General features: G+C 53.6%; 9 protein-coding genes across 9 annotated transcripts; 5 read left to right on the top strand and 4 right to left on the bottom strand.

Annotated features, from left to right (window-relative positions):
• Positions 1 to 1759: 1759 nt before the first annotated feature.
• On the bottom strand, positions 1760 to 3746 carry G647_02246 (uncharacterized protein; the record flags this gene model as incomplete). Its single annotated transcript, XM_008726596.1, has 2 exons — positions 1760 to 1827; positions 1883 to 3746. The coding sequence occupies 2 exons, from the start codon at positions 3744 to 3746 to the stop codon at positions 1760 to 1762; spliced, it is 1932 nt and encodes a 643-aa protein (XP_008724818.1).
• A 622-nt stretch (positions 3747 to 4368) lies between these two features.
• G647_02247 (calcium-binding protein NCS-1) lies at positions 4369 to 5146 on the bottom strand (the record flags this gene model as incomplete). The annotated part of the gene is made up of 4 exons (XM_008726597.1): positions 4369 to 4548; positions 4600 to 4895; positions 4980 to 5065; positions 5136 to 5146. 4 exons carry the CDS (start codon positions 5144 to 5146, stop codon positions 4369 to 4371), a joined length of 573 nt encoding a protein of 190 aa, XP_008724819.1.
• Positions 5147 to 6017: 871 nt separating this feature from the next.
• Positions 6018 to 7342, bottom strand: G647_02248 (uncharacterized protein; the record flags this gene model as incomplete). Its single annotated transcript, XM_008726598.1, has 2 exons — positions 6018 to 7024; positions 7075 to 7342. 2 exons carry the CDS (start codon positions 7340 to 7342, stop codon positions 6018 to 6020), a joined length of 1275 nt encoding a protein of 424 aa, XP_008724820.1.
• Positions 7343 to 7628: 286 nt separating this feature from the next.
• On the top strand, positions 7629 to 9010 carry G647_02249 (uncharacterized protein; the record flags this gene model as incomplete). Its single annotated transcript, XM_008726599.1, has 2 exons — positions 7629 to 7631; positions 7682 to 9010. The coding sequence occupies 2 exons, from the start codon at positions 7629 to 7631 to the stop codon at positions 9008 to 9010; spliced, it is 1332 nt and encodes a 443-aa protein (XP_008724821.1).
• An 802-nt stretch (positions 9011 to 9812) lies between these two features.
• On the top strand, positions 9813 to 11523 carry G647_02250 (uncharacterized protein; the record flags this gene model as incomplete). The annotated part of the gene is made up of 2 exons (XM_008726600.1): positions 9813 to 10168; positions 10221 to 11523. 2 exons carry the CDS (start codon positions 9813 to 9815, stop codon positions 11521 to 11523), a joined length of 1659 nt encoding a protein of 552 aa, XP_008724822.1.
• Positions 11524 to 12534: 1011 nt separating this feature from the next.
• G647_02251 (uncharacterized protein) lies at positions 12535 to 14000 on the top strand (the record flags this gene model as incomplete). The annotated part of the gene is made up of 2 exons (XM_008726601.1): positions 12535 to 12766; positions 12829 to 14000. 2 exons carry the CDS (start codon positions 12535 to 12537, stop codon positions 13998 to 14000), a joined length of 1404 nt encoding a protein of 467 aa, XP_008724823.1.
• A 975-nt stretch (positions 14001 to 14975) lies between these two features.
• On the top strand, positions 14976 to 16844 carry G647_02252 (uncharacterized protein; the record flags this gene model as incomplete). The annotated part of the gene is made up of 2 exons (XM_008726602.1): positions 14976 to 15750; positions 16678 to 16844. The coding sequence occupies 2 exons, from the start codon at positions 14976 to 14978 to the stop codon at positions 16842 to 16844; spliced, it is 942 nt and encodes a 313-aa protein (XP_008724824.1).
• A 294-nt stretch (positions 16845 to 17138) lies between these two features.
• On the top strand, positions 17139 to 18830 carry G647_02253 (uncharacterized protein; the record flags this gene model as incomplete). Its single annotated transcript, XM_008726603.1, has 1 exon — positions 17139 to 18830. The coding sequence occupies one exon, from the start codon at positions 17139 to 17141 to the stop codon at positions 18828 to 18830; it is 1692 nt and encodes a 563-aa protein (XP_008724825.1).
• Positions 18831 to 20528: 1698 nt separating this feature from the next.
• G647_02254 (uncharacterized protein) lies at positions 20529 to 22046 on the bottom strand (the record flags this gene model as incomplete). The annotated part of the gene is made up of 3 exons (XM_008726604.1): positions 20529 to 20691; positions 20754 to 20914; positions 20967 to 22046. The coding sequence occupies 3 exons, from the start codon at positions 22044 to 22046 to the stop codon at positions 20529 to 20531; spliced, it is 1404 nt and encodes a 467-aa protein (XP_008724826.1).
• Between the last annotated feature and the right edge of the window lie 1012 nt (positions 22047 to 23058).

The raw sequence follows: 23058 nt of genomic DNA on the forward strand, positions 1-23058 counted from the left end.
CACAGGGTAGAGTGGCAACGGGAGGTGGAGACGACTAGCGACCGAGTCAGTGAAAGGAACGGAAAGAATCGCAGGTCAGTCAGGGCTGTTGAGACACGAGGAACGGGATCTTTTGAGTCGGTTGTTGTTGGCAGAGAAGAGACTCCAACGGCTGCTAGAGACTGACACTGCAAGAGACAGACCTGAGAGGCGAATGGCGTGTGCCACTGGGCTGTCGGCTGCAACATGCAAGATGACGTCGTCCTCCTTGGGGCCACCTCCGACGGCCAGCAAAGATCGGCTGGCTTGCGGCACGCCTACCGATGGGCTTGGGGGCTTGGGAAGTGGACTCTGGGGGGTGCCACCCACGCACCTCCTGCAGCAGATTCATGCTCGCACCACTAGATACACCGGCCATTGCTTCATCCCTGCGAAGCTTTGCTTGTTCCTATCCGACGGGACCAGACTGTTTCTAAAAGGAGACAGTTGGCTGCGTCTTTTCTGCAGGTCGGCGTCTCACTTTGCGCCATCTCAGGTCGTCTTGTTCGGCGACGAGATGGTGCTGTGGCAGACGGCATTATGTAACCGTGGTTCCAAGTCCTTGGTGGCCCTGGACGTGTCCCGCATCATCCCGTCCACTTGCTTTTGTGACTGCGACGTCAGCCTTCCGCTCATGGGCCTTTGTGCCTGGTGGTCGTGCTCTGCAGAGTGACTGGATCGGTTTGGCTCCATAGCATGGTCTTCCAGGAACCCCTCATTCACCTGCACCCCTAGTCCATACTCGTAAGAGTACTCTGTCCTCCCTAGGTATGCACTGGGTATGTCAGGACAATGCCTCCATAGATCTGGTGGCGGCTACTTTGATTGTGACATTGCTCCACACGGATTTTGACTATTTACCCTTTCTTTCAGATAACCGCACGTTTTCCTGCGAGTGCCCCGATAATACGTGAAGCACGTAAGACTGTTCAAAACTGTGGGTAAAGAGCAATGAAGATCACCGCAAAGATCAGCGTGCCAAAACCTGTGGCCGCCAGACATGCCAATTAGTCAACATGCCGGAACCTCAGGAGCAAGAGGGAGTACGAGTAATAATCCCATTTTGTGCGACCTGCTTCCTAAAGAGAAATTCACCCGACGATCACACTTTTCTCGCGCTGATCATTTTCCCTTCTGATTCTGCTTCTAATCTCTCTTTTGGAGGCGTCTCGCACAGCATCGACCCACCAAAACCCAAGATCCCAACGAACGCGCATGTGGTTTTGCACGCATATGAAACATCAGGCCTGGCTTTGCCCTTTTCGGCTGCTGCTTCTTGTCCCTGGCGGTTGGGGATTGTCTCTTGTGCTCGAAGATTGACCACAGTTTTCACACAGGACCTGCATTATTGCAACAAGCTACGTGAATGAAGCATTTGGTGCGTTACCTTGGGTGGTACGTTTCCAGTTTGGATTCTAGCATGAATTGATACATCTGTCTCGGAAGGGTCCTGTCGCTCAGGGTTCCCCCGGATTCCTTCCGTCGCCGCGGCGATGGCGGCAACCGGGGATAACGGTGCCTGTTCCATGTGGCCTTGCCAAAACAAGACGCTCGCGACGAAGCGACAGCAGGTTAACGAGCTAGCGATAAGGCTGTGATGGTCAGGAGGGTTTCATGCTCATGTGTTCCATATGACTGTCTCAGCCCTCGGTGATGTTAAGCTCACGTTCGCCTCTATAACCTCCAACGCCGGGCCAAGCAGCAAACATCATCGGTGATAATACACTTTCGGATGACAGGGTCAGTCAACCTTAATTGACCCGTAAATCCGGTAAACAAATGCATAAGACGCCAGGTATCCGATGGTACCTGTTCCTAAGTCAGTGTCTCGTCTTTGCAATTTTAAGGACTTGGCGTGTCTTACCTGTAAGCACCGCCACCAGGAAACTGATCAAAGCAGAATAACCAACATAAAGCACCGCGCCCGTAAGACCTCCAAAACTTACTCTCGTCACCCAGAATCCCAATGCATTCACGAAGACATAGCCGCCGGTCATTCCCGCCCCAAAGAACGCCCTCCACTGCCAGCGATAGTCCTCCGCACAAAGCAGAAAGTAGACCAGGAGGATAGTGGTACATGCGCAGGTCATAGCCATTAAGGCGTAGCATATGAACAGGAATCCGAACATATAGTAGATCTTACTGGTCCAGAGGGAAGTCATGATGAAGTAGAGTTCGACAAAGATGGCGCAGAAGGGCAGGATGCCTGTAAGTAACAGGGAAGGTAATGGCCTGAGTGAGCGTGCCACGGGAGGAATTTGGCGTGGGATTTGATTGACACGAGTGGGTGGTTCGATCGCGGGCGATCGGAAGCCGTACCATGCGCCGGCAACGCTCAGCGGTACACTGATGAGGAACCAGATCGCGATGATGGCGAGCATAGTCGTGAAGGGGACTGCGCCGCTTGCCCCTTTTGCCCAGACGAAGAGGTTGAGAAGGAAAAATGAGCCGAAGACGATGCCGGGCACGAAGACAGGCGTGGCTGCAATGTTGAGCTTCCACTTCTCTCCCCCAAAGCTCTTATACGCTCTGGCAGAAACGTAGCCACCTATGCAGCCGAACACGGTGTAGAGGAGTAGACCTATGGAGGTCAGCCAGCCTCGATTTGAAGGTGAGAGGAAGCCTAGCATCGCAAAGGCAACCGTTGCTGCAGTCATAACGAAGAGCTGAGCTCCGCTTCCGAGCAGGACACTCAGCAGAAGTGCATAGCGTGGCGGTCTGAACACGTCGCCGTGCACTAATTTCCAACCTGAATCTTCTTGAACGTCATCATCGACGGCAGATGTGCCGGAAAGATCATCGAGGTTGATGTTGTCGAGCCGGTTGTATCTCGCGATATCCTTGCGCAACGCCCGGACCAAGACAGTACTGACCATGCCCAGCAGGAAGACGACAAATATGGCCGAGTTGATGAGTGAAAACCAATGAATCTTAGGATCGACGATGTGGAGTAGCCTGTCCCATCGCGTCGCCCAGGCAGTATCTGAGAGACGCCAGTAGACGCTGTAGGTGTACGTGACCAGCGTCCCTCCATTCTCGTTCAGTACGAGAGGCCCTGAGGCGAAAGCACAATCTGGCTGGTTGTTGTCAGCCAAACGGGCATCGGCATGTGATGAAGGCTGGACAAGGACGCCAACAACACGATACTTCAGTCCACGAAGTCCCGCCATATGGTAGTCAATGATGATGTCCCAGTGATTGTTCAAGGTCTTTGTGCCATCTTCTTGTATTTTACCCAGCGGAAACCCGGGGCTGGCGAAGCGTTCATGCGTCAGGGGATCTTCCCTCAGTTCGGCGGCAGGTAAGCCATCAACGAAGAAGTTCACGTTGTATGCCTCCTCGATCCTCCTGTTTACAAACTTCGCCGACTTCTCGTCCCAGACTTCGCCTTTGCACGCGATTTTGCATGTTTCGTTCACTCCCATGCGCAGGTCGAAAGGCGAGCTTTGTATCCGGTCGCCAAATATGATGCTGCCTAGTGACTCTCTTCTTGACTGCGGTCCTCCTTCGGGCTGGCAAAAGTGGAAGCCAGGGTGGTAATAATCGAAACCAACCACTGCGTGGATTTGTTCATCATGTTGGGATATCGAAGGTGTTAGGGCGTTGACATTGAGCTCAAGTTTGTCGCCTTGTGAGTAGGATGAGGGCGAAACACCAGGAAGATAGAAACACGCGGCGTGACCTGCGAATAATAGGCCGATAATGGCTGAAGAGAGCTTTGGAACCATGGCCGGCGAGCTGCAGTCGAGTCTGCAATTGCACAATGGGGATTGTCGGCAAAGGATCGGACGGTGTCACCTCATGGTTCAGTGGGAGGGGGGAGGTATAGTCGAGGACAATCTGGTTGAAGGTCCAGTGGTTTCGCTGTTAGAATTGGGTTGTCGTAATAGTTATTCAGATAGAGTGATGAGCAAAGACGTGTCCTTACACATGCGCCTGATTCCGTTTGTGTTGGGTGAACCGTACAAAAGTTCACGGAGCTCGGAGATGCGGCCGGCTTCACGTCACCAGTCAGGGTACCTTGTCGGAGTGGTACAGCATACAAGATAAAAACATGTTCAGGTCTTAAGTCATGATAAGTCATCCTTCCTCGTGGACAGCCTCTTTTCAAGACTCTGCTAGACGACCCTTTGACATCGGATATTCAAGGCCCTCGATCGCGTTCTTCCATGCGTTGCAATCCCTGAGTTTGCGTGTTCCAATGCGCCGCCTTCGCCTACTGCTGCCTCAACAAAGCCGCCGGCTTCTGAAGTATGAAAACTGAAGATACCGAGAAGATTCTGCTGTCATGTGCTCGTCACCCCGGATGTGGTGCAGGACAACTGTCGAGTGAGGGAAGTCTATTGCCAATCATACCAGGCCGTCGTACAATGACAAGGCCGATACGATAGTCTCATCCCTCTTGCTCCCTTCCTTGAACTCGGCCATATCGAGACTGCCATTCTCGTCTTTGTCCATCATTCTGAAGATCTTTCTCACCCGCTTCTCGGGCGTGTCTTCGTCTTCGGGAAGCTTCACCATTGAACCCACCTGCGGTAAACAGTGTCAGCCAGCGTCGCACTCTCTGGAAGGGCCACTTACCATCTTGTAGATGGCCTCCACGATCGCCAACATCTCATCATAGCTGATCTTGCCATCCCCGTCGATATCGTACAATTGGAACGCCCAATCCAGTTTATCCTCCATCTTGCCTCGGCTCGTCACGCTCAGAGCGCAAATGAACTCCTTGAAGTCGATAGTCCCGCTTTTGTCCGAGTCAAAAACCTTGAAGACATAGTCGGCAAATGAATTAGGATCGCCAAAGGGAAAGAACTGTCGGTATATCTTCTGGAATTCTTCTTTTGTGAGCGTGCCTGACGGGCAGTCTTTCAGGAAGCCTGCGACGTTCAGTATGGTCAGCCGCGGTTGCTTACAAGCCAACTCCCTCGCGGACATGCTCGGGGGTTATATGTGTGACGTACCCTTGTACCATTGCTGTAATTCTTTCTTGTCAAAGTGCGTTGACTTCTGGAGTTCTTCCAGCTGTTGCGGCGATAACTTGGATTGTCTGGACAATTCCAACGGTCAGCCTGATCGTCTCGCCGAGACCGTCTGCGAATGCAGTAGACGGCGCTCACTTCTGACCCATCTTAGATGCCCTCCGGAGGCCGAACGGCCTGATGTTGTAGTATGAATCTCAGAGCAGAGGTCCAAGTGCAAATGCAAAATGCGACTCGGCGAGGTCGGCTCCGAACCAGCTGAGAGGAGCGCAATCGGCGGCGACCGCGATCGCGGGGCACTTCTCGATTCTAGAACAAATGCGCTTTGAGATTACCGTGTTGGCTTTGTTACGTATTGAGGCTAAGAACAACCGTGGACGAGAACCGGCAGATGGTGTCGAAAGGGCGGTCTTTCACAAGAAATTGAGTTTGAGAACGGCAAAGTAGAAGGTTGTAGCCTTACCGGGAGATCTGTTGTACAGTGTTTGGAAGTGATCGAGGCTTCGGCGCCTGAAGACTCAGTGGCGGGGTCCGAAAAACCGATTCCACGAACCCGCCAGTTGCATGACAAAGCCGGTGTTCTCGCTTCCAGGCACGAGTTACCATTGATAGCTACTGCGTAACAGTTCTAGAATTATGGAGTATGAACCCGCCTTTCGCCACGTCGCGTTTACTTGTTATTCTATTCGCTTCAAGGGCTAACCCTCGCACTCCATGATCGACACCTGGGATGAGCACATTGCCTTGTCTCCATGGATACAGCTCAACCAGATGGCAGCAGCAATAACACACCTTAGCCGAGCATGGTGGAAAGCTGCAGAGCCGCTGTTGACGGACCGCCAAGACGTCTTGACATCTTCAAGCTTCCCTCGCATCATCAGGCCATCGGCATGGCAGCCCTGGTTGATTCGAAAGGCCCCCGCCAAAAAAGTGGCGGATCAAGTGCCGGATTTGAAATATTTTGCTGTCAGGACGGCAAGAATGACCTTCAAGGTGCCCAAGCTGTAGTGCGATGGCCATCTATTCCAGTAATGCTGCTTGGTTAGTGTAGAGGACGTCAACCACATTGCTGAGCTTTTCAATGGTTGCCAAGGCGGCATCGTAGCCAGCGTCTCGCTCGACCTCATCATACACAATCAAGCACCCTTCTCCCTGGTCCAAGACGCCGATAATGACCTTGTCAAGGATCATCTGGGACAGCTTCCGCTCGACTTGGGCGGTGTCAAGACCCACCATCTTCGCAATGTGGTCAATCTCGACGCGGCTGAAGGGTTCGATGACCTTGATCAGGTTCTGTTCCAGCATGGCGTCGTACAGCCGCCTCAAATGATTGCGAATGAAGACGTCGCTGCCCAGTTCATAGCGATAGTTTGACAGTGCCTGTTCGTACTCTTCCAGAGAGCGGTTCGAGTGCGCTCTTGCCACAGCCTTCATCGCCTCCAGGTTTGTTCCTGCATATTTTTGTGCTTGTTTCGATGCTAACAGATTGTTGACATCATCGCCCAGATTCAACATGATTTTGCATAGAAGCATATACTGCAAGGCCGATGTCGCCCGGGCGGTGTCATCTTGCGCATGGTAGCCTTCGAGTGCCTCGATAAAGTAGGAGAATGCGGTGTTGAAGTCCTTGTCCTCAGCATGCAGCATTCCGCTTTGCATATCCAAGCCAGCCTGTAGGAGCGGAGGCGTGTAAACTGAAGCAGCAGAAGTCCTTGCCGACGTCAAGGCTGCTCGTGCTTTGGCTTGGTTGGTAAGAGCATGGTATACCCGGGACTCCAGCAGTTGCACCTCCACAAGGACAAGCTTGTCGTCAAGTCGTTTGAGTTCCCGCAAGAGATTATTGATCAGAGTGAGGGCATCGTAGTATGACTGTTTCTGCATGTACAATTGAACAAGCCTTGTTTCCAGGTTCTGGCGGAGGAACGACCGCTTTTCCGAGTTGGCCCAATCGATACACGATTTCGTTGTAGCGATCTGGATTTCGAGGGAGTTGGGGATGTCTGCGAGGAGGTCTAGAAGTTGTCGTACTGGATACTGGGTTAGCTTCTGCTTTGAGAGCAGCCGATTCACAACGTACCCAGCTTGGCTGTCTTTGCTTTCGCAAACGAGGACAGCGTTGACCTGCTTGTCTTGACGAGCTGAGCCAGGTCCTCCGGCCGCTTGTTGTTTCTATGAAGCTCGCCTAAGCCGACCAGGGCATTCTCATAGTCATTCAGGGCAGCTTGATTCGACTCCGGTGATTGAGCGAGGACTTCCATGTAGAGACTCTCTGCCTTCGCTGGATCTGATTTGGCCAGTTTCTTGGCCTCATTGATCTTGGCTTCGTTCGAAGGAGGAGGCGCCATTGTGGGTTGATGCGCAAGAAAGTGTAGTCGTAGCAGGGTCGAATAGCACCAGGTTGCTGCGGGAGGTATTAACGAGGGAGACGGATTGACAAAAGGCCGCAAAGAGCGACGCAACCGCAGACGCGGTTGGGAGACATGTTGTCCGATTGGCCAGCTTTGTGCAGCCTTGCGTCCAGCCTCAGCCTCAGCCTTGTTCCCCACAGAAAAGTTCCTGCACTTGAACATATGGGTTGGTCTATGCTCTCTACGACTGTATCATTCGAGTCAATGATATGTTTCCCCCAACATGGTATGCCTGCCGCAACATCCTGTTCCATGCTACGACTAACTTCCATATAGAAAATCAAGTCTTTGACAAGACCGCCTGCGCCTCCGGGCGAAGGTGCTGTGCGGCAACCACGGAATCTCGACCCAGCGCAGCACCCTTTCGAACGTGCCAGGGAATATACCAGAGCACTTAATGCAGTCAAGATGGAACGCATGTTCGCCGCTCCTTTTATAGGGCAATTGGGTCAAGGACATGTGGATGGGGTCTATTCTATGGCGAAGGACCCGGGGTCCTTGGAGAGATTGGCCAGTGGCAGTGGCGACGGCGTGGTCAAAGTATGGGATCTCAGCAGCCGGGACGAAGTCTGGAGCGCAAGGGCTCATGAAAACGTGGTGCGGGGACTATGCTGGACTCCTGAAAGAAAATTGTTGTCTTGTGCGACTGACAAAACAGTCAAAGTATGGGATCCCTACACCAGCGAGAAGAGTGGTGTCCCTCTGGCGACTTACCTGGGTCAAGGGGCTTTCACAAGCATTTCGCACCATCGGGATCATCCTTCGTTCGCTGCCGCCTCCAGTTCGATATCTATCTATGACCTCTCGCGACCCTCCTCAGGCCCCTCACAAGTTCTGCGGTGGCCAACGTCGACTGACACCATCAATGCCGTCGCATTCAATCAGACTGAAACATCCATCCTAGCCTCAGCCGCGCTCGATCGAGCAATTGTTCTCTACGATCTTCGCACATCCTTACCATTGTCGAAAGTTGTTCTCCGATTAGCCTCCAACGCTATATCCTGGAATCCCATGGAAGCATTCAATTTTGCCGCGGCCAACGAGGATCACAACATCTACATTTTCGACATGAGAAAGCTCGATAGGGCACTAAATGTCCTAAAAGATCATGTCGCCGCAGTCATGGACGTCGAGTTCAGCCCTACCGGAGAGGAGCTGGTCAGTGCTTCCTATGATCGAACAGTCCGCTTATGGAATCGCGATCGAGGACATTCAAGGGACGTGTATCATACTAAGCGCATGCAAAGAGTATTTTCATGTCGCTTCACTCCCGACAATAATTACGTTCTGTCTGGCTCAGACGATGGTAATGTCCGCCTCTGGCGGGTTGACGCCTCGAGCCGTCAAGGGGTCAAATCGGCCAGACAACGGCAGAAGCTCGAATATGACCAGGCATTGATCCGGAGATATGCTCACATGCCCGAAATTCGACGCATCAAGCGGCACAGGCACGTGCCCAAGACTGTCAAGAAAGCCGGCGAGATCAAAGGTGAGGAGCTCAAGGCGATCAAAAGGAAGGAGGAGAATGTTCGGAAACACAGCAAAAAGGGGAGTATGCCTCGCCACAGTGAGAGAGAAAAGATGGTCCTGGGGACCGAGAAGTGAGCCTCGATTCAGACACACAATCGACACGAACAAGCTCTCTATCAGCGCTATGGGCCTGCCTCTGAAGTTCAGGACCCGTCATATCGCTCAGGTTGGCGCTAGCGCCACTAACAATTCCACAGAGCCATCTGCAGACACTGCGACTTGTGACCTTTTGCATATTATGCTTGAGGACATTCGTTCCTCAAAGCGGGCTCAGAACTACACAAGGACTGATATCTGCACCCGGCGCTCAATCTCTGCAGAATCGAGAAAGAGGGAATCTTCCGGGTTCAAAAGTTGACTTTCAGCTAATCCGTCCGATAGCAGAAAGCATTCGAAATGTGGCTGCGCCGTAATTTCCAGGTTCTGGGGACCATTTCTGCAAGCTCGAACACCACGAATGGCTGATGGATGGATGCGCACCAGGTTGATATAACTTAGATGGGCAGATGGAGAGGATGATGCTGCTTGATCAAGGACTTAGCTGTACCGCACTGAGGGCACCCAGCAGGAGTAAGATAGTAGACCGGTAAAACTTCGGCAAAAGGAAAGCCGCCTTGAACAACGAGCAGCTGCAAGTAAGCACATACACAGTACTCACATAGGTACCTAGGTACACACCAGTGAACCAGACAAAATTGCAGACACTTCGGCAATTGATTACTTTGCTGTGCATTTTTAACTCCGCTCTGCTGGGTGTCGTATTTTGACGACATGCTGAAATGAGACGACGGCCTCAAAATTCCAGACTGTCGAGACAACACCTCTCGGTCGCTTCTGGATCAGACGCCTGCACAATTTGGCAGCGAAGTAGAAGAACATGCCCCCCTTTGGGGCGAATGCCTCAGTACTCGACTCCTTCCTTACAGAGATAGTGGACAGTGTTCGACACAAGACAGCACAGCGGATCACCGACCTGATTCAGCTTGACTTTGATGCCCTCAGCCCCGAGCGGCGGAAGCCATACTCCGACCTGAATCAAGAACTCAACCAGAGATACCCGCCAGGCAGTGACGGGCCCCTCGTCGCAAGATGCAAGCAATCTTTGCCACAGGAAGAGTTCGGAGTGTTCAGCAACTCATTCTCAGAATGTGTCATCCAATATTTTCGGTATCTCCGCGATTTTTCTACAGCCGATAATCAGACGAAAGCCACGAAGATTCGGCAGTTGACCAGGTAAGCGAGTTACATCATTTGCTTGTCAAATCCGCGCTGACTGTAGGTGAAGCCAATGTGTTATTGCGCTTGGGGATAGCACATATGGCATCATCATGCTGCCTATTGTGCTCTCGTTCTCGCGGGTGCTGGCGGCTGTGGCTACGAATCTAGATCGCAATCCGTCTCTGATACGAGACAGCAGCCTCATACAAGCGCAAGATACGGAAGGAGGTTCAGGAAAGGTCAGCTTTGTGGAGGACGCGGCTAATGTGCTGCGAGAAGCGTTTATCAAATGTCTGTCCGGCAGCGCTGGAGTGCAACGCACCTCGCGGCCTACTCCAGACGACAGACGAGTCGGAATCTATTTGACTGCAAACTCGGCGCTCAAGCTCTTCATGCGATCTCGTAAGCTGCGCAATGCGCAGCAGATTTTCAACAGCATTGAGGCGCAGTCCCCGCCGCTTTCCTTCTACCCTGCGGCACAGCGGGTCACATACCTGTACTATCTTGGACGATACCATTTCGCCAACAATCATTTCCTACGAGCGCAAAAGGTGTTACAGACAGCATATGATCAGTGCCATCGACAGGCCGTAAATCACAGGCGGCTGATATTGATTTACTTGGTGGCAGCCAACATTATTATTGGGCGGTTCCCAACACCAGTCCTCCTTTCACGTCCAGAAGCCGCAGACATTGGAGCTCGATTCACGCCTCTGTGCCAGATTATTCGCAGCGGAGACCTTGGCTCGTTCTACAGACACCTCGACCTGGAGAGCGAATGCGGCCAGTGGTTCCTGAAGCGGTCTATTCTTTTCCAGCTGCGGAACCGGTGCGAAATCCTGGTGTGGAGAAGTTTGATCCGCAAATGTTTCCTTTTCGTAGGATACAAAGGAGAGGAGAAGAAGGTACCCTTCTTGAAGCTGAACTATGTCCAGTACGGGGCTAGGTGGGCGTTGGACAGGCAGAATCCGGCAAGACTGGTCAACACGCGCAACCCAGCCTCAGAGAAATACCTGGATCCCGAGTTCGCAGGCATGGACGAGGCGATCAAGGAGACTGGCTTTGACCCAGAGACAGGCCAATACCATGATGAATACATCGGCCAGGATCCGCCTGATGACGACGAGCCAGAGGAGTCACCGACCTTGGCTGAAATTGAATCTGTGGTTCTCAGCCTGATCCAGCAAGGATTGTTGAAGGGGTTTGCTTTGCACGCAATTCCCCGTTTCGCCATTCCAGGGAGCTCACACAAAGGTGGGCCATTGAAGAGAGGTTTTCCCCAGGTCTGGGGCGTTATATCCGGTAGGGTCGACGGACCGTCGGTGCCCGGCTGGGTGGAGGAAGGGAGTCTGGATGGACGTATACATTGAAGCTATGAGATTGGCGGACCAAGCCAAACAAGGCTGGAATTGTTGGAAGACTTGTCTGTATCTTGCATGACGCCATTGATAAGGCCTGGTACCTCTTGAATGTCTGTGCCTACCTGGGTATCAGCGGGTCAAGTGTGTGGACATGACTCCTTCAAAATGCAGACATAACTGGGCAGAGGCAAGGCAGCGCCTCTGGAAGTCGAAGAAGGCGGATTTAAAAGCCCCCTGAGTGTCTGAGAACAGGCGGTCTCTAATGAGGCTGAGCATGGATGATGGCGGGCGGACCCGGTATGCCATGTGCCGGATCCTCTCCATCTCGGAAGCCACGTCTCGCTTGCAATCGGCGCGATTGCCCTCCCACCGCCCTTCGCAGGCCAAGTTGATTCCATTTTGCGGGTTCAACAGATAACTTCCAGCTGTCTTGCGCCTGATGAGCATGCTATTATTCTGGTCATGTTTCCGCTTCACAGCTCTCTCGAAGCTTGTCCCTGACTCATTCATGGTGATGGCGTCGCGCCAAACGCTATCGACGAACCGGGCGCAGCGTCCAGCTCCGCCTCCGTCTGGACGGACTCGTGGCTAGCATGCAGCCACGAGCTTTCCAGCATTTCTCTATTGGCTGACTCTCCCGCATATGCGTGTCGGTTAGCAACAAGCATGGCTATCGACGCCCGCTGCACAAAGCGAGCAGCTCCCTCCAAACCTTTCATGGCGCATACAACATCCCAAATGCAAGCCGAGCCGGGTCGCGCTGGCAGCCAGCCTGCCTGTGCCGGTCGGTTTCAATATTTCCATTGCTCACCCTACCTTCTGCCGACTCATCCTTTCACTCAAATGGCAGCATTCGTCACAGGGTTTTGCGCTTATACCTAATCCCATCCGCCGTGCGCTTCAACTGAACCCGCCCTTCGAGACAACGATGACCACAGCCGGACGATAGCGCCACCTTCACCGAAACCTGCAAGTAGAGCCTGCTTCTGCGTACCAGAGCCGTCGATCGAGCTGCTCAACATGTCCGAAGCGGAACTTGGTCCCGCTGTGCTGGGCGCGGTAACAGCGCTCATTGCAGCCTACAAGAACGCCGGGTCTATTGTTGATAATATTAAGGAGCAGCGTAAGGCTAGGGGCGCTCCACCTCCAAGCGACGAGCTCGAAGAAGCACTCCAAGAAGGGCACTGGGAGATCGAGAAGATTCAGGCACAAGGTGTACAACGTTTTGGTGCGGCTTATGAACAAGGCGATGGTCAGTCCTATCTCGCCGGTGCGTTACAAGATTGGAGGAGGGATATGTTGACGCTGGCCCAGATATTGCTTATCGAGCTTTACGAGACTTGACTATTGAAGTCCAGTCTGCGTTTCTGACGCTGGCTGGCAAAGATGACGGCACCATTAGTTTCGAGCCTTGCATCGACTCTGCGATAGGAGCCAGACTGCGCGCGGTCAATATCCTAAACGATCTTTACCTGCGCCAACAGAAACGGGCCAGGTCCAAATCCAACACCGCGTCCGACGTCTCGACCTCACCGCGCGCCTCGCAGACGAAGCCTCTTCCAGACGTGCTACAACCGTCCTTCGACGACATGAAGGAAGTGGCTGAAGTTTCCACAGCCAAACCGTCCATCAAGCGCAGTGCAACGCTCGAATCCAAAAGCAGTGACAAGCCCGGGTCCGAGAAGTCTTCTGGCTCGTCGCGACTATCGCGCAAGTCGTCTTGGGGCGTGTTTAAGATTCTACAGCGAGCCTCGTCATCAGACCACACCGTCGAGACCACCAGTCCCACCTCTCCACGGACAGCTGGGCCTGTCCCCCATGTTGTCTCACCTTTCCTCTCTCCACAATCGATGCCTATGTCGCCTTCCGCTGGGCCAATGTATGGTGCTCCGTCGCCACAGATAATGACTCCGCCGATTAGCCCAATCTCGACGGTTTCATCCATCGATGTCCTGGCAGCGGCGGGGTTCTGCAAAGGTGCGTATTATGTGCAGCAAGGAACCTTAGGGAAAGGCCTCCAACTGTCTGCGAAGAACATGCAGTGGACATGCCACTGTCGGAAATGCCCATTTGCTATACCCGCCGCCAACGAAGGAGGTCGGCCACGTTTTGACGACGAAGCGCACTCCACAGCCAAGTTGCGGTGGCGGTCCCTCCTGCTATTCAAGTCACACCTCGCCTGCAGCCAAAGGAAGAAACGTCTATACAAGTGCCTGATGTGCGTCATGCTACGGGAGACCTCATGCACGTACGACGGTGAAGAGAGCCTTTTCGAGCATATGTTCCTCCATCAAGGCGGGGTCCTTCACGGGGTTGAGCTCTGGGGCCCGCTTTGCTTCGAACAGAGCGGAATAAGGATTGGAAGCGAAACGACCTTTGACATCTGTTTTGCGGAAAATCCTCGGTTTGCACTTCCTGAGAGTGCATTCGAAATGGGTATTGCGACCGAGATCGTGGAGGCCGATGGGAGAGAAATCCCCCGATAGATTGTCTTTCGAAGAAGCAGCAACCCATTGGAATACAGATTCGAAATGGGATGACCACTTCTGAAATTCAGCACGTCGAAATCACGGATATACTGCATCAGAAAGGACACTACCTTGCTTGGAAAGTCAATTTCCTACGACTGGCCTCACACTGACTTGTTGTGTACACATCCCTCGAGTTCTCGATCATCGACAAGACCATAAGATGCAAGTTTCCAGTCTTTCCAACTTTCCAATCTTTCTTCGCCTTTGATCATCAATATCTGCTCAGTCCGAACGGCAAGTCTCGGATATCGGCAAGGGTTCGAGGCTTGCATTTATTCGACACACAACAAGCTCTGTATGGCACGGTCCTTGAGCAAAACACGAGGAACCTGAGGTTCCAAGCCAATTCCGTTGAGGCTGAGGGAAAGCCGCGAGCCCGCAAGCGAGGCGGGGTTTATTCTAGGCAACCTCTCGATGTAAAGATGCAGGAAGAGGGCCATTCAGCCAATCAGGCTCCCGTTACGAGTCCAAATTCGTCCTTGTGGTAAGGCTGTTGTTCGTCGCTGCCGCCTTGACTACGCCTTCATTGGGTACCGTAGAGCATGTGGACTGGCGATGCATCAGAGTGGCTGCAGATTCTGCATCTTTGTGTGGGATTTGTGCACCCTAGAATACTATTTGCAACAGAGGCTCCAGACGATTAGAAACCCCGGGTCTTTCCGCTGTGAGTCCACCAGGGTAAGGGGGGCTGCTTCGACAGATGACAAGGTTGGTAGCCTCATCAGCCTTCCAGAAGCCCAATTCTCTCGTGATGTGGCCATTGGTTTGTCTGGGCATCAACACGCTGAGGAGGCAACGGAGGATTTCCAGCAAGTATATTATACAGCCCGAGAGCGATCATGGAATCGTGTCTTGTTGTCCAGAGACAACACCATCTTCCCAAACCTGATCACTCGCACAAGCCTAGCAGTAATACCGCCAGTTCAAACCATGGATCAACTCGCCTTCGCGGCCGGTGGTACAGAAATGCAGTACTTGCATCCGGGTCGCCTGAGTGACCAGAGCTCAAGGACAGCCATATTCCCTGACCAGGGCCACTCCAAGTCTGAACTCCTGCTTCAAGCCATCCTTGACGAACTGAAGGACAACAAGGCGTCAAACGCTGGTGTCGCGGTTGCCAAGACAGATACCAAGGACTTTGTCTCATCTCCCTCTGATGTGTCCCAACCTGTCATGCCGCAATGCAAATCCTCTCGGCCTCATCCGACTCGAGGGACTTCAACCACGAGCTCTGGATCCTCGCGCTCTACATCAGGCTGCGGCGACGAGCAGTTTTACCAACAACTCTTCACGGCCGTGGTGGCCTTCGCCGCATTCGGGGGGTCAATCACCTTTCAATGCATATTTCAGACCATGCCTGACACGACCGAGAACAAACATATCACACCTAAGCGAGCCCGTACATTCATCGCCATCAGTTGGCTGCTTTTCACAATGGACTTGAGTCTGAGCAGTATCGTGCTCGCGGCATTGTATGTGTGCAAGACGAGGTCGGCACGAGAGGGAGAGCGGACAGATACCTGGCACAAACAACTTCATCGTGCCACGAACCTTATCGCAGCACTGGTACTCCCTCTCGTGTGTGTTGCCGCATTGATATTTGCGGCGCTGGCGGTTTCCGTCCTGTCCCTGGCCGTCGGCGAGACAGCGCTAGTATCGGTCACGGTGTTGGGCGGCTCCATTGTTCTATGGTGGTTCAGTTTCTGTATAAGGTACTGCTACAGACAAAGAAAAGCGCGAAGCTCAGCATGATGCCGGGGCTCGGTTGAACTTTCTGTTTCTCAAGCTGTGTATTAGCAAAAGTATTCATTGTTTCACGGTTGGTAACACAGAACAAAAAGGTTCGTTGTTCAGACTGAGACGGCATCGAAAATCGAGTGACAGGTCGGTGACGGGAAACGGCCGATCCACAAAACTGGGACTGTGGTGGTCCAAGCTCCAGGAGGGCCCGTTGTAGCTAATCCCAAGGTAGAACATGAGCGTGTGCTTCTGAGGCACCAAGGCATGCAAGAAAACGTAGGATACCAGCTGGTCAGGCCGACAATGCCGCGTGTACCGTTATAGTATAGAGTCAAGACGTGAGTCGGGTCACCAAGCCCGAGCTCTTATGATTTGCGCAGAAGAGTACGAGTTACACCGGGTATTCCGTACAGTACACAGGAACCAGATACGAGACGATCGCTCCGGCCTCAAAAAGGCAGCAGCTGTTATCTCTGGCTGAGTCCCAGGTAAGTTACCGAGGCGTGAGGAGATTATCCAGGCCAGCCGGTGCCAGACTTTGTGCTCTCCAATCTGAGGGTCTGGCTTTGAGTCCACACAGCACCGCTCCATGTGCTCTCTTATCTTCTCGTAAAGGCTAGATAAGGGAAGATCCGGCACAGAGCGAAATGCGACGAAGGCAGAACCAGTGACGGGACTCACTCCTACAAGTGCTCTCACCCGGCGCTGCGGGCGATTGGCGGCTCCATGCTTACCCACTCACGCCCGCTTCACTGAGATAGGCATCATCCCCAATCACTCAGGCCGTGGTTCGTGCCACAGAAGCCTCTGCCCCAGGCAATCCCCAAGGCCCTATTTTTCGCTTCCTTTGCTCCCGCTCCACCAGTCAGGTGCAAGCTCCCACTTTGCCTAGCGATCGTTGCACCTCTATCAGTTGCCGCGCCCACAGCCCACACGCCACCACAAGGCGGTCTCACTGCTGCCGCACCCAGTGCCAGCGACCAGATCTCCAAGGTCCCAGCCGCTATCGTCGCAGTCCAAGACCTCCTTCACCCCATCCTGTATCTTGCAGAGTCATGACATTCGAGCATTTCTCGTCGTGTTGCCTTGTTCAGAATCCTCCGCTCACTCATTACGTACCTTCTTCGTCTTTGGAAACCGTCCCGACTACGTCCAGGGTTCCCTCCGTGTTTCATTGAGTTGGTCGACGGACCCTATCTACCTGATTGCGCCTGCGCCGCATTGTCGCGCCCCGACGTCGATGGCCTCGCTGCCGAGTCGAACGCAACGAGACACGAGTTGACGACCGCTCTCGGGGAGCTATGACGAAAGTCTCGAGTCGACCCCCATAACGCTCGATCTGCCGAAGCCGAAATGGCTGTCGTCGATACCCTTGAGCGGCGCATATACCACGATGAACCGCCGGATTACCAATCGCGGATTGCTATGAACCCGACCTTGATTGTGTCGTGGTGGTGCACATTGTTCGCCCTCACTGCCATCCTGATCCGCGTGTTTGGACGATGGGTGCGCACAGAGCGACTGTTTCGTGAAGACTGGATCATGTTCTACAGCATAATACCATTGATGATTCGAATGGCACTTGTACATGTGGTATTAATATGGGGCACCAATAACACAAAGACTGAAGGTCTGACAGCTCTTCAAATACATCACCATGAGATTGGCAGCCGACTGGTTCTTGCCGCTCGAATCTTCTACGCCGCATACATCTGGATCGCGAAACTCGCCGTTCTAGAATTCCTGAAGCGCATCATCGGCAAGTCATGGGCAAAGTCGTACGAGGTCGGACTCCGATACATCTATGGGTTCCTGGCCGCCACCTTTATCGCCGTGGTGGTTGGGACGCTAGCCGAGTGTCAACCTTTCTCGCATTACTGGCAGGTTGTGCCGGACCCGGGTGCCCACTGTCGAGAAGGACTGGTACAGTTGATCGTCATGGGCGTCTGCGACATCGTCTCCGACGTGGTGCTGATCGTCTTCCCGATTCCCCTGGTCTGGCAGTCCTCGATGCGATTCTCGAAAAAGATTTCCCTCATCCTCCTCTTCCTGCTCTCAATAATCCTCGTCGCCATCACCGCCTACCGAGTGCCGTCCACCATCTCTCGGCACTCGTCCCAGCAATATCGGTCGCTGTTGGCGTCGCTGGAGATTCTCGCCGCTGCAGGGGTTTCAAATGCCATCGTCATCGGCAGCTTCATCCGTGACCGGGGGGTCAAGAAAGCAAAATTCAGAGCTGCGTCGATGGACGATGGCATTTCCCCTGCTCGAACAAACACTCAGACCCGCGCCGTGTCTATGACTCACCATCACTGGGGCTCTGACGAGGATCTAGCAAGGGGTGTTGGCGTCGCCTTGCCTGCACCCCTGAGACGAGGCGTCTATCTGGATCACAACCGTCCAGCCGAAGTTGCGGTTTCGAACCCCCCTCCGAAGGCGCTTTCCGTCCCCGTCGACTCTAACGAACAGATTCGACATGCTCCCTTTCAATCCAAATGGAATTTTGCAGAAGCGTCTCGGATGCGTAGAAAGCCGTCTTTGGACACTCTCAGCAGCACATCGACAGACGACATCAAAATGCGGAATTTGAGGCTCCAGATCGACGAACCCCTTCATGGTGAAGGTGGGAATGCATATACCGAGCCCGACACACCAAGTCGGATGGGCTTTTTCGACGTTGGCGGTCTAGTGGACGCTCCGCCCAACGAATCCCCAATCTCTCGCTCTCGCCAGGCATCCATCCAAGAAACCTCCCGCCGCTTGTCTCAGTCGCAGCCGCAGAGATCCAGCTCGAAGGCTTTCCTCGCAGATATTGGTGGCCTTTTGACCCGACCTTTACGCATACGCGAGGAAGATGAGATGCACTCTGCGGGTACGGGGTCACCCCGAAAGGGCAGTAGCCCGAGCCGTTCGCCAATCAGATCGGATAAACGGAAAATCTCAAGGGGCAGTCGATTGCCCTCGACGCAGGAGGATGTGCCGCCGCATCGACCAAGCGGGCCCGACGAGATGTTTCTGTCTGATGCGGGTGGCTTGTTGAAATGACCCTGATTAGGGGAATAATGGTTTGCTGGTGGCTTTTGTCTTTAGTGTTTTGCATATACCATTGAGCGACGGCGCTGGGGACGAGGTTACGCCTGCATATGGGCTGTTTGAATTTGAGCCTTCTTCTTTGATGCAGTTCTGTCATGTGGACTGGACGGGGATCCTGGGTAAACGTGGTGATGTTTGGCCGACGGTCCTCCGTGCCTAACAAATCCCAGTTTGATGTGCGTGCGCATGCTGTAGCTCTCGCAGGTAGCCGGCAATAGTTCCACCCCTCGGTCCACCAGAAGAGGAATATATTCTTTATGAAACGAGCCGGCGGGCTGCACCATTTCCAAGCTCTTGAAGTCTGGCCCTCGGGGCACGGCTCAACCACGACCCAACTTGTGCATCACCTTACAATATCAGCTTCCTTCGGACTCGTCTCTGCATCTGCGCCTGTGACGGACCCTTTGGATCCAGCTCTAGGTCTCCGGCCCTCCCCCTCGTATCGTTCGCACCTTCATACGACAGCCCCTCCCTCCACCTTTTGTCCTGTCTCTATGCTGCAAGCATGACAGCGGGCGGCACATCACTACTGTATTACGTCCTTCGTTCCTTCGTGGCGGCACGCCAACACGGTGTCGACATCGACAGCAGATGCCGCGCGCGGTGAGGATCAGCAAGCAAGTCGGCAGGGAGAACGGACCGCTGGTACAGTATGTACAGGAGCAGTACTGTAGCGCTGCAGCCCCCCAATAACCCGGCGATGTCGGGGAAGCCGTCACTCTACTGTAACGGGACCGTGGGCCTGTTCGGGCGATATTCCGTACCGCAGCCCGGAACACCAGGCTACAAGAATGCCAGGCGCAGCTATTCCCTTGGTATTTGGAAGGAGGATGCGAGCAGCTTCGAATACTGCAGGACTAGAGGGATACAGGACGACCCGCTGTCTTCTCTACTGGCATTTGCCATCCCCTTCTCCTGCGATAGCCGTCTAGAACTGGGAATACGTGTCGACATGTCTTTATTTGTCGGGCAGCTGTCGAAGTACCGACCTATATATCGGACGTTCGATTCAGATGTTCTGCTTGCCTACGAGGCATCTTGTCCAGCGAACCGTACGGGAGCTTGTGGGCCGTCCCGATGTATAAAGAGTAAAGACTTATTTCGACTCCTCGGACACAACGACTCCCAGGGGAATTGCTTTCTCAAAAACTCGATAGGCTTTATCCGCGGCCTGTTCTGTTCTCCCTACAACGCAAGCGACCCCATGCTCACGAAGCGACGACGTCGAAGTATATTTCAAATATGGTCTTGGGCCGCGGTGGAAGGGCCAATCTGATTCCAACAGTTTTCCACACGGAGATAATATCTGCCCCGGAGAGGATCCCAGCCGCCTTCTACTCAACATGATCCCCATGAGTTTCCCGTACGATCAGTCGGGGCTGAAGATGGTGCTGCCATGCTGGTTCCACCAAACGGTAGCAGGAGGCCCTGGTCACTAGATGACTAGTTCACAGCGTTTACATGGCCGGAGACTTCTCTGAGCCGTGCTCTGTCCATCGAAAGCTTCGTACCACTGGCCCCGAGCCGCGTACGCTATCAGATGCCATGCCACCAGACGAAGTAGGTGTCGAAAACAACAGAGACTCAAGCTTGGCATGTCAAGCGATTTCGTGGGAACAACTCTCGCCATCGACCATTCAACAACCTACATTACGACAGCTTGCGCTCTATGAAGCGGACATACAGCTCTGGTTTCCACAGCACGAAATGGAGACGAACTTGTTTTTCCCAATCCAGTGAAGGATCGACCAATTCCATATCATATGTCCATATCATTTTCGCCAGCTCCACTGACATTTGAGCATATGCGAACCTGCAAAACATCACCGATTAGCATTATTTCGACAGGATTGCCTCTGGCCGGTGGGCACTCACGTCTTCCCTGGACAAGATCTTGGGCCTAACGAGAACGGCTGGCTAGCCTCCTTCACATCTTTGCATTCCGGATCAAGCCATCTTTCCGGTTTAAAGCTCAACGGATCATGAAAGTATCGTTCATCCCTTGCTGTCGTCCAGCCACTTACGGAGACCTCGGTCTGCAGAAACTGTCAGCCAGTGCTTTACTGGGGAGCAATTGCCATGACTTACTCCGCCGGGGACGAAGTGTCCGTCGACCTCAATTCCTGGGAAAGGCACCCTACGCAAGAACCCTACCGTCGTGGTCGGGACAATGCGGAGACCTTCTTCGATGACTGCAAACAGATACGGTAGCTTAGTAGCCGAAGCAATGTCAATTTCCTGCGGCGACTTGAAGTGGTCTCGGATTTCCGCCTTCAGCCGGTTGTGGACCGCCGGCGACCGGAGGAGGAAATACGTGATGGTTGCCAGCGATGTGGCGCTCGTCTCGCTGCTCGCTATGGCGATGATGGAGCAATGAGCTGCCATTTCTTCGTGCGAGATCTTGCCACTTCTGACCTTCTCGACCACGTTCGAGAGGAAGTCCACAGTCTCGCCACTCCTCTCGATCCGTCTCTTGCTCTTCTCTCTCGCAAAGCCAGTGATGCGGTTTCGGATCCCTGTCGTCCATTTCGTGGGGATCAGCCTGGCCGTCTTTTCCACCAGGGGCATGCGCCGGATGTTATCCATGATGGAAATGGCGTGGAGATGAGCGAAAATGGTGTCAAGCCAGTGGTTCGAGGTCTCCGCGTCGACGCAGCCAAAGGACTCTCCAAACGCCATCTCGCCGCCGATGTCGAACGAAAGCATCATGTACCACTTTGTCAAATCCAGGCCGCCTGGCCCGCCGCCGAGCTTCCCAAGCTTCTCGACGAAGCCGTCAATGCACCGCTGGATGACCACCTCCTGCTCCATCAGCGCTTTGCTCGACATGGCGGACGTGAAGAGCGCTCTCTTCTGCAACGCCCACTTGTGGTCTCGCTCCGTGACGACGCACGACTCGGAGAAGCCCGTGCCCAGCATGTCGTAGAATTCACTCTTCAATGGCCTGGGCCCCTTGGCCGCATATATGTCCTTGTACGCCTGGACGGAGGCAAAGGACAGTTCGTTCGGGCCCACGCGGAACACATCGCCATACTTCCTGTGACAGTCCTGGATGGTCCAATGTGACAGGCCTGTGAGATCGTGCCAGAAGCGCCAGAACAGCGTCGTCCGCGCCCAGAACGGTCCGGGAAATCGCGCGAGCGGGTGGAAATACAGGTTATATATCATGTGCAGGGGGAACCAGATCCCTAGCTACGGATGTTGTTTCTACTGTAAGTCACCCATTCGGTTTTGGTCACAAAGGGGTTTAAAACCCCCCCAGGGGGGCACACATACATACCCCGATGGCCAGGACTCGCAATGCCGACAGGAGAGAGACGTCCATGGTGTGTAATTCGGAATGTCGTCGATGTGGACGAGATGGGCGTGTCAGTCGGCCGGCCGAGTAGGTTGACTTGTCGCTGATCTGTTGAAGACTGTACACCCCCGGTGAGGCGCTCCGCTCAAGTCGGTCGTCCGCAATCGGCAATGCGCGAAACGGTCGGAAGGATTGTGTCTGGGCAACTGCGGGCGGTACGTAGTATGTAGTGGTAGGCAGCAGCCGAACTAGCACGACGCTCTCAAAAACAAAAGATTGCAAAGAAGAAGGATCGCTGCTTGCTAATTGCTGATCCTTCAGTGGTAAATCAAGTAAGGATCCCGTGGGCGTAGCATATCATAGCATAGCATGTGCATAACGAGTCACTGTGTGCTATCTGACGAGCTGTGAGCGAAGAGGCTACCGCCACGGTACAAGCAGAGGGAGGGATCTTAGGATCTTATCGTTGGTTGGCTGTCACGGCAGGCGTGGAGTTATGTACTCCGTATGTACGCTATGTGATTGTGTGGCCGCTAAGGAACCCGGTGTGTGCTGTGCTGTCTTTGCTGTGCTGTCTTTGCTGTACTTTGTGGTATCGCCTCAGTCGCTCCAGTCACTCGCTGGTATTAGGACTAGTACTAGTACTAGTCCTGGTGCTGGTGCTGGTGTTGGTGCTTGAGCTGCTGCTGGTGCTGGTACTAGTACCGATGCTCGTGATGTTCCCGTCCTCCCATCCATATCCACATCCAGTGCTGGTAATATTTCCGGTAGCTCATGTTCACACCCATATCCACATCCAGTGCTTGTATGACTTCCGGTACTTCGCACTTCCAACAAACGGTTTGGCTTGTCGGGAGGACGGGAGCAAATCGAGACTACTGT

Source organism: Cladophialophora carrionii (assembly GCF_000365165.1).
Source record: "Cladophialophora carrionii CBS 160.54 unplaced genomic scaffold supercont1.2, whole genome shotgun sequence".
Taxonomy (NCBI): domain Eukaryota; kingdom Fungi; phylum Ascomycota; class Eurotiomycetes; order Chaetothyriales; family Herpotrichiellaceae; genus Cladophialophora; species Cladophialophora carrionii.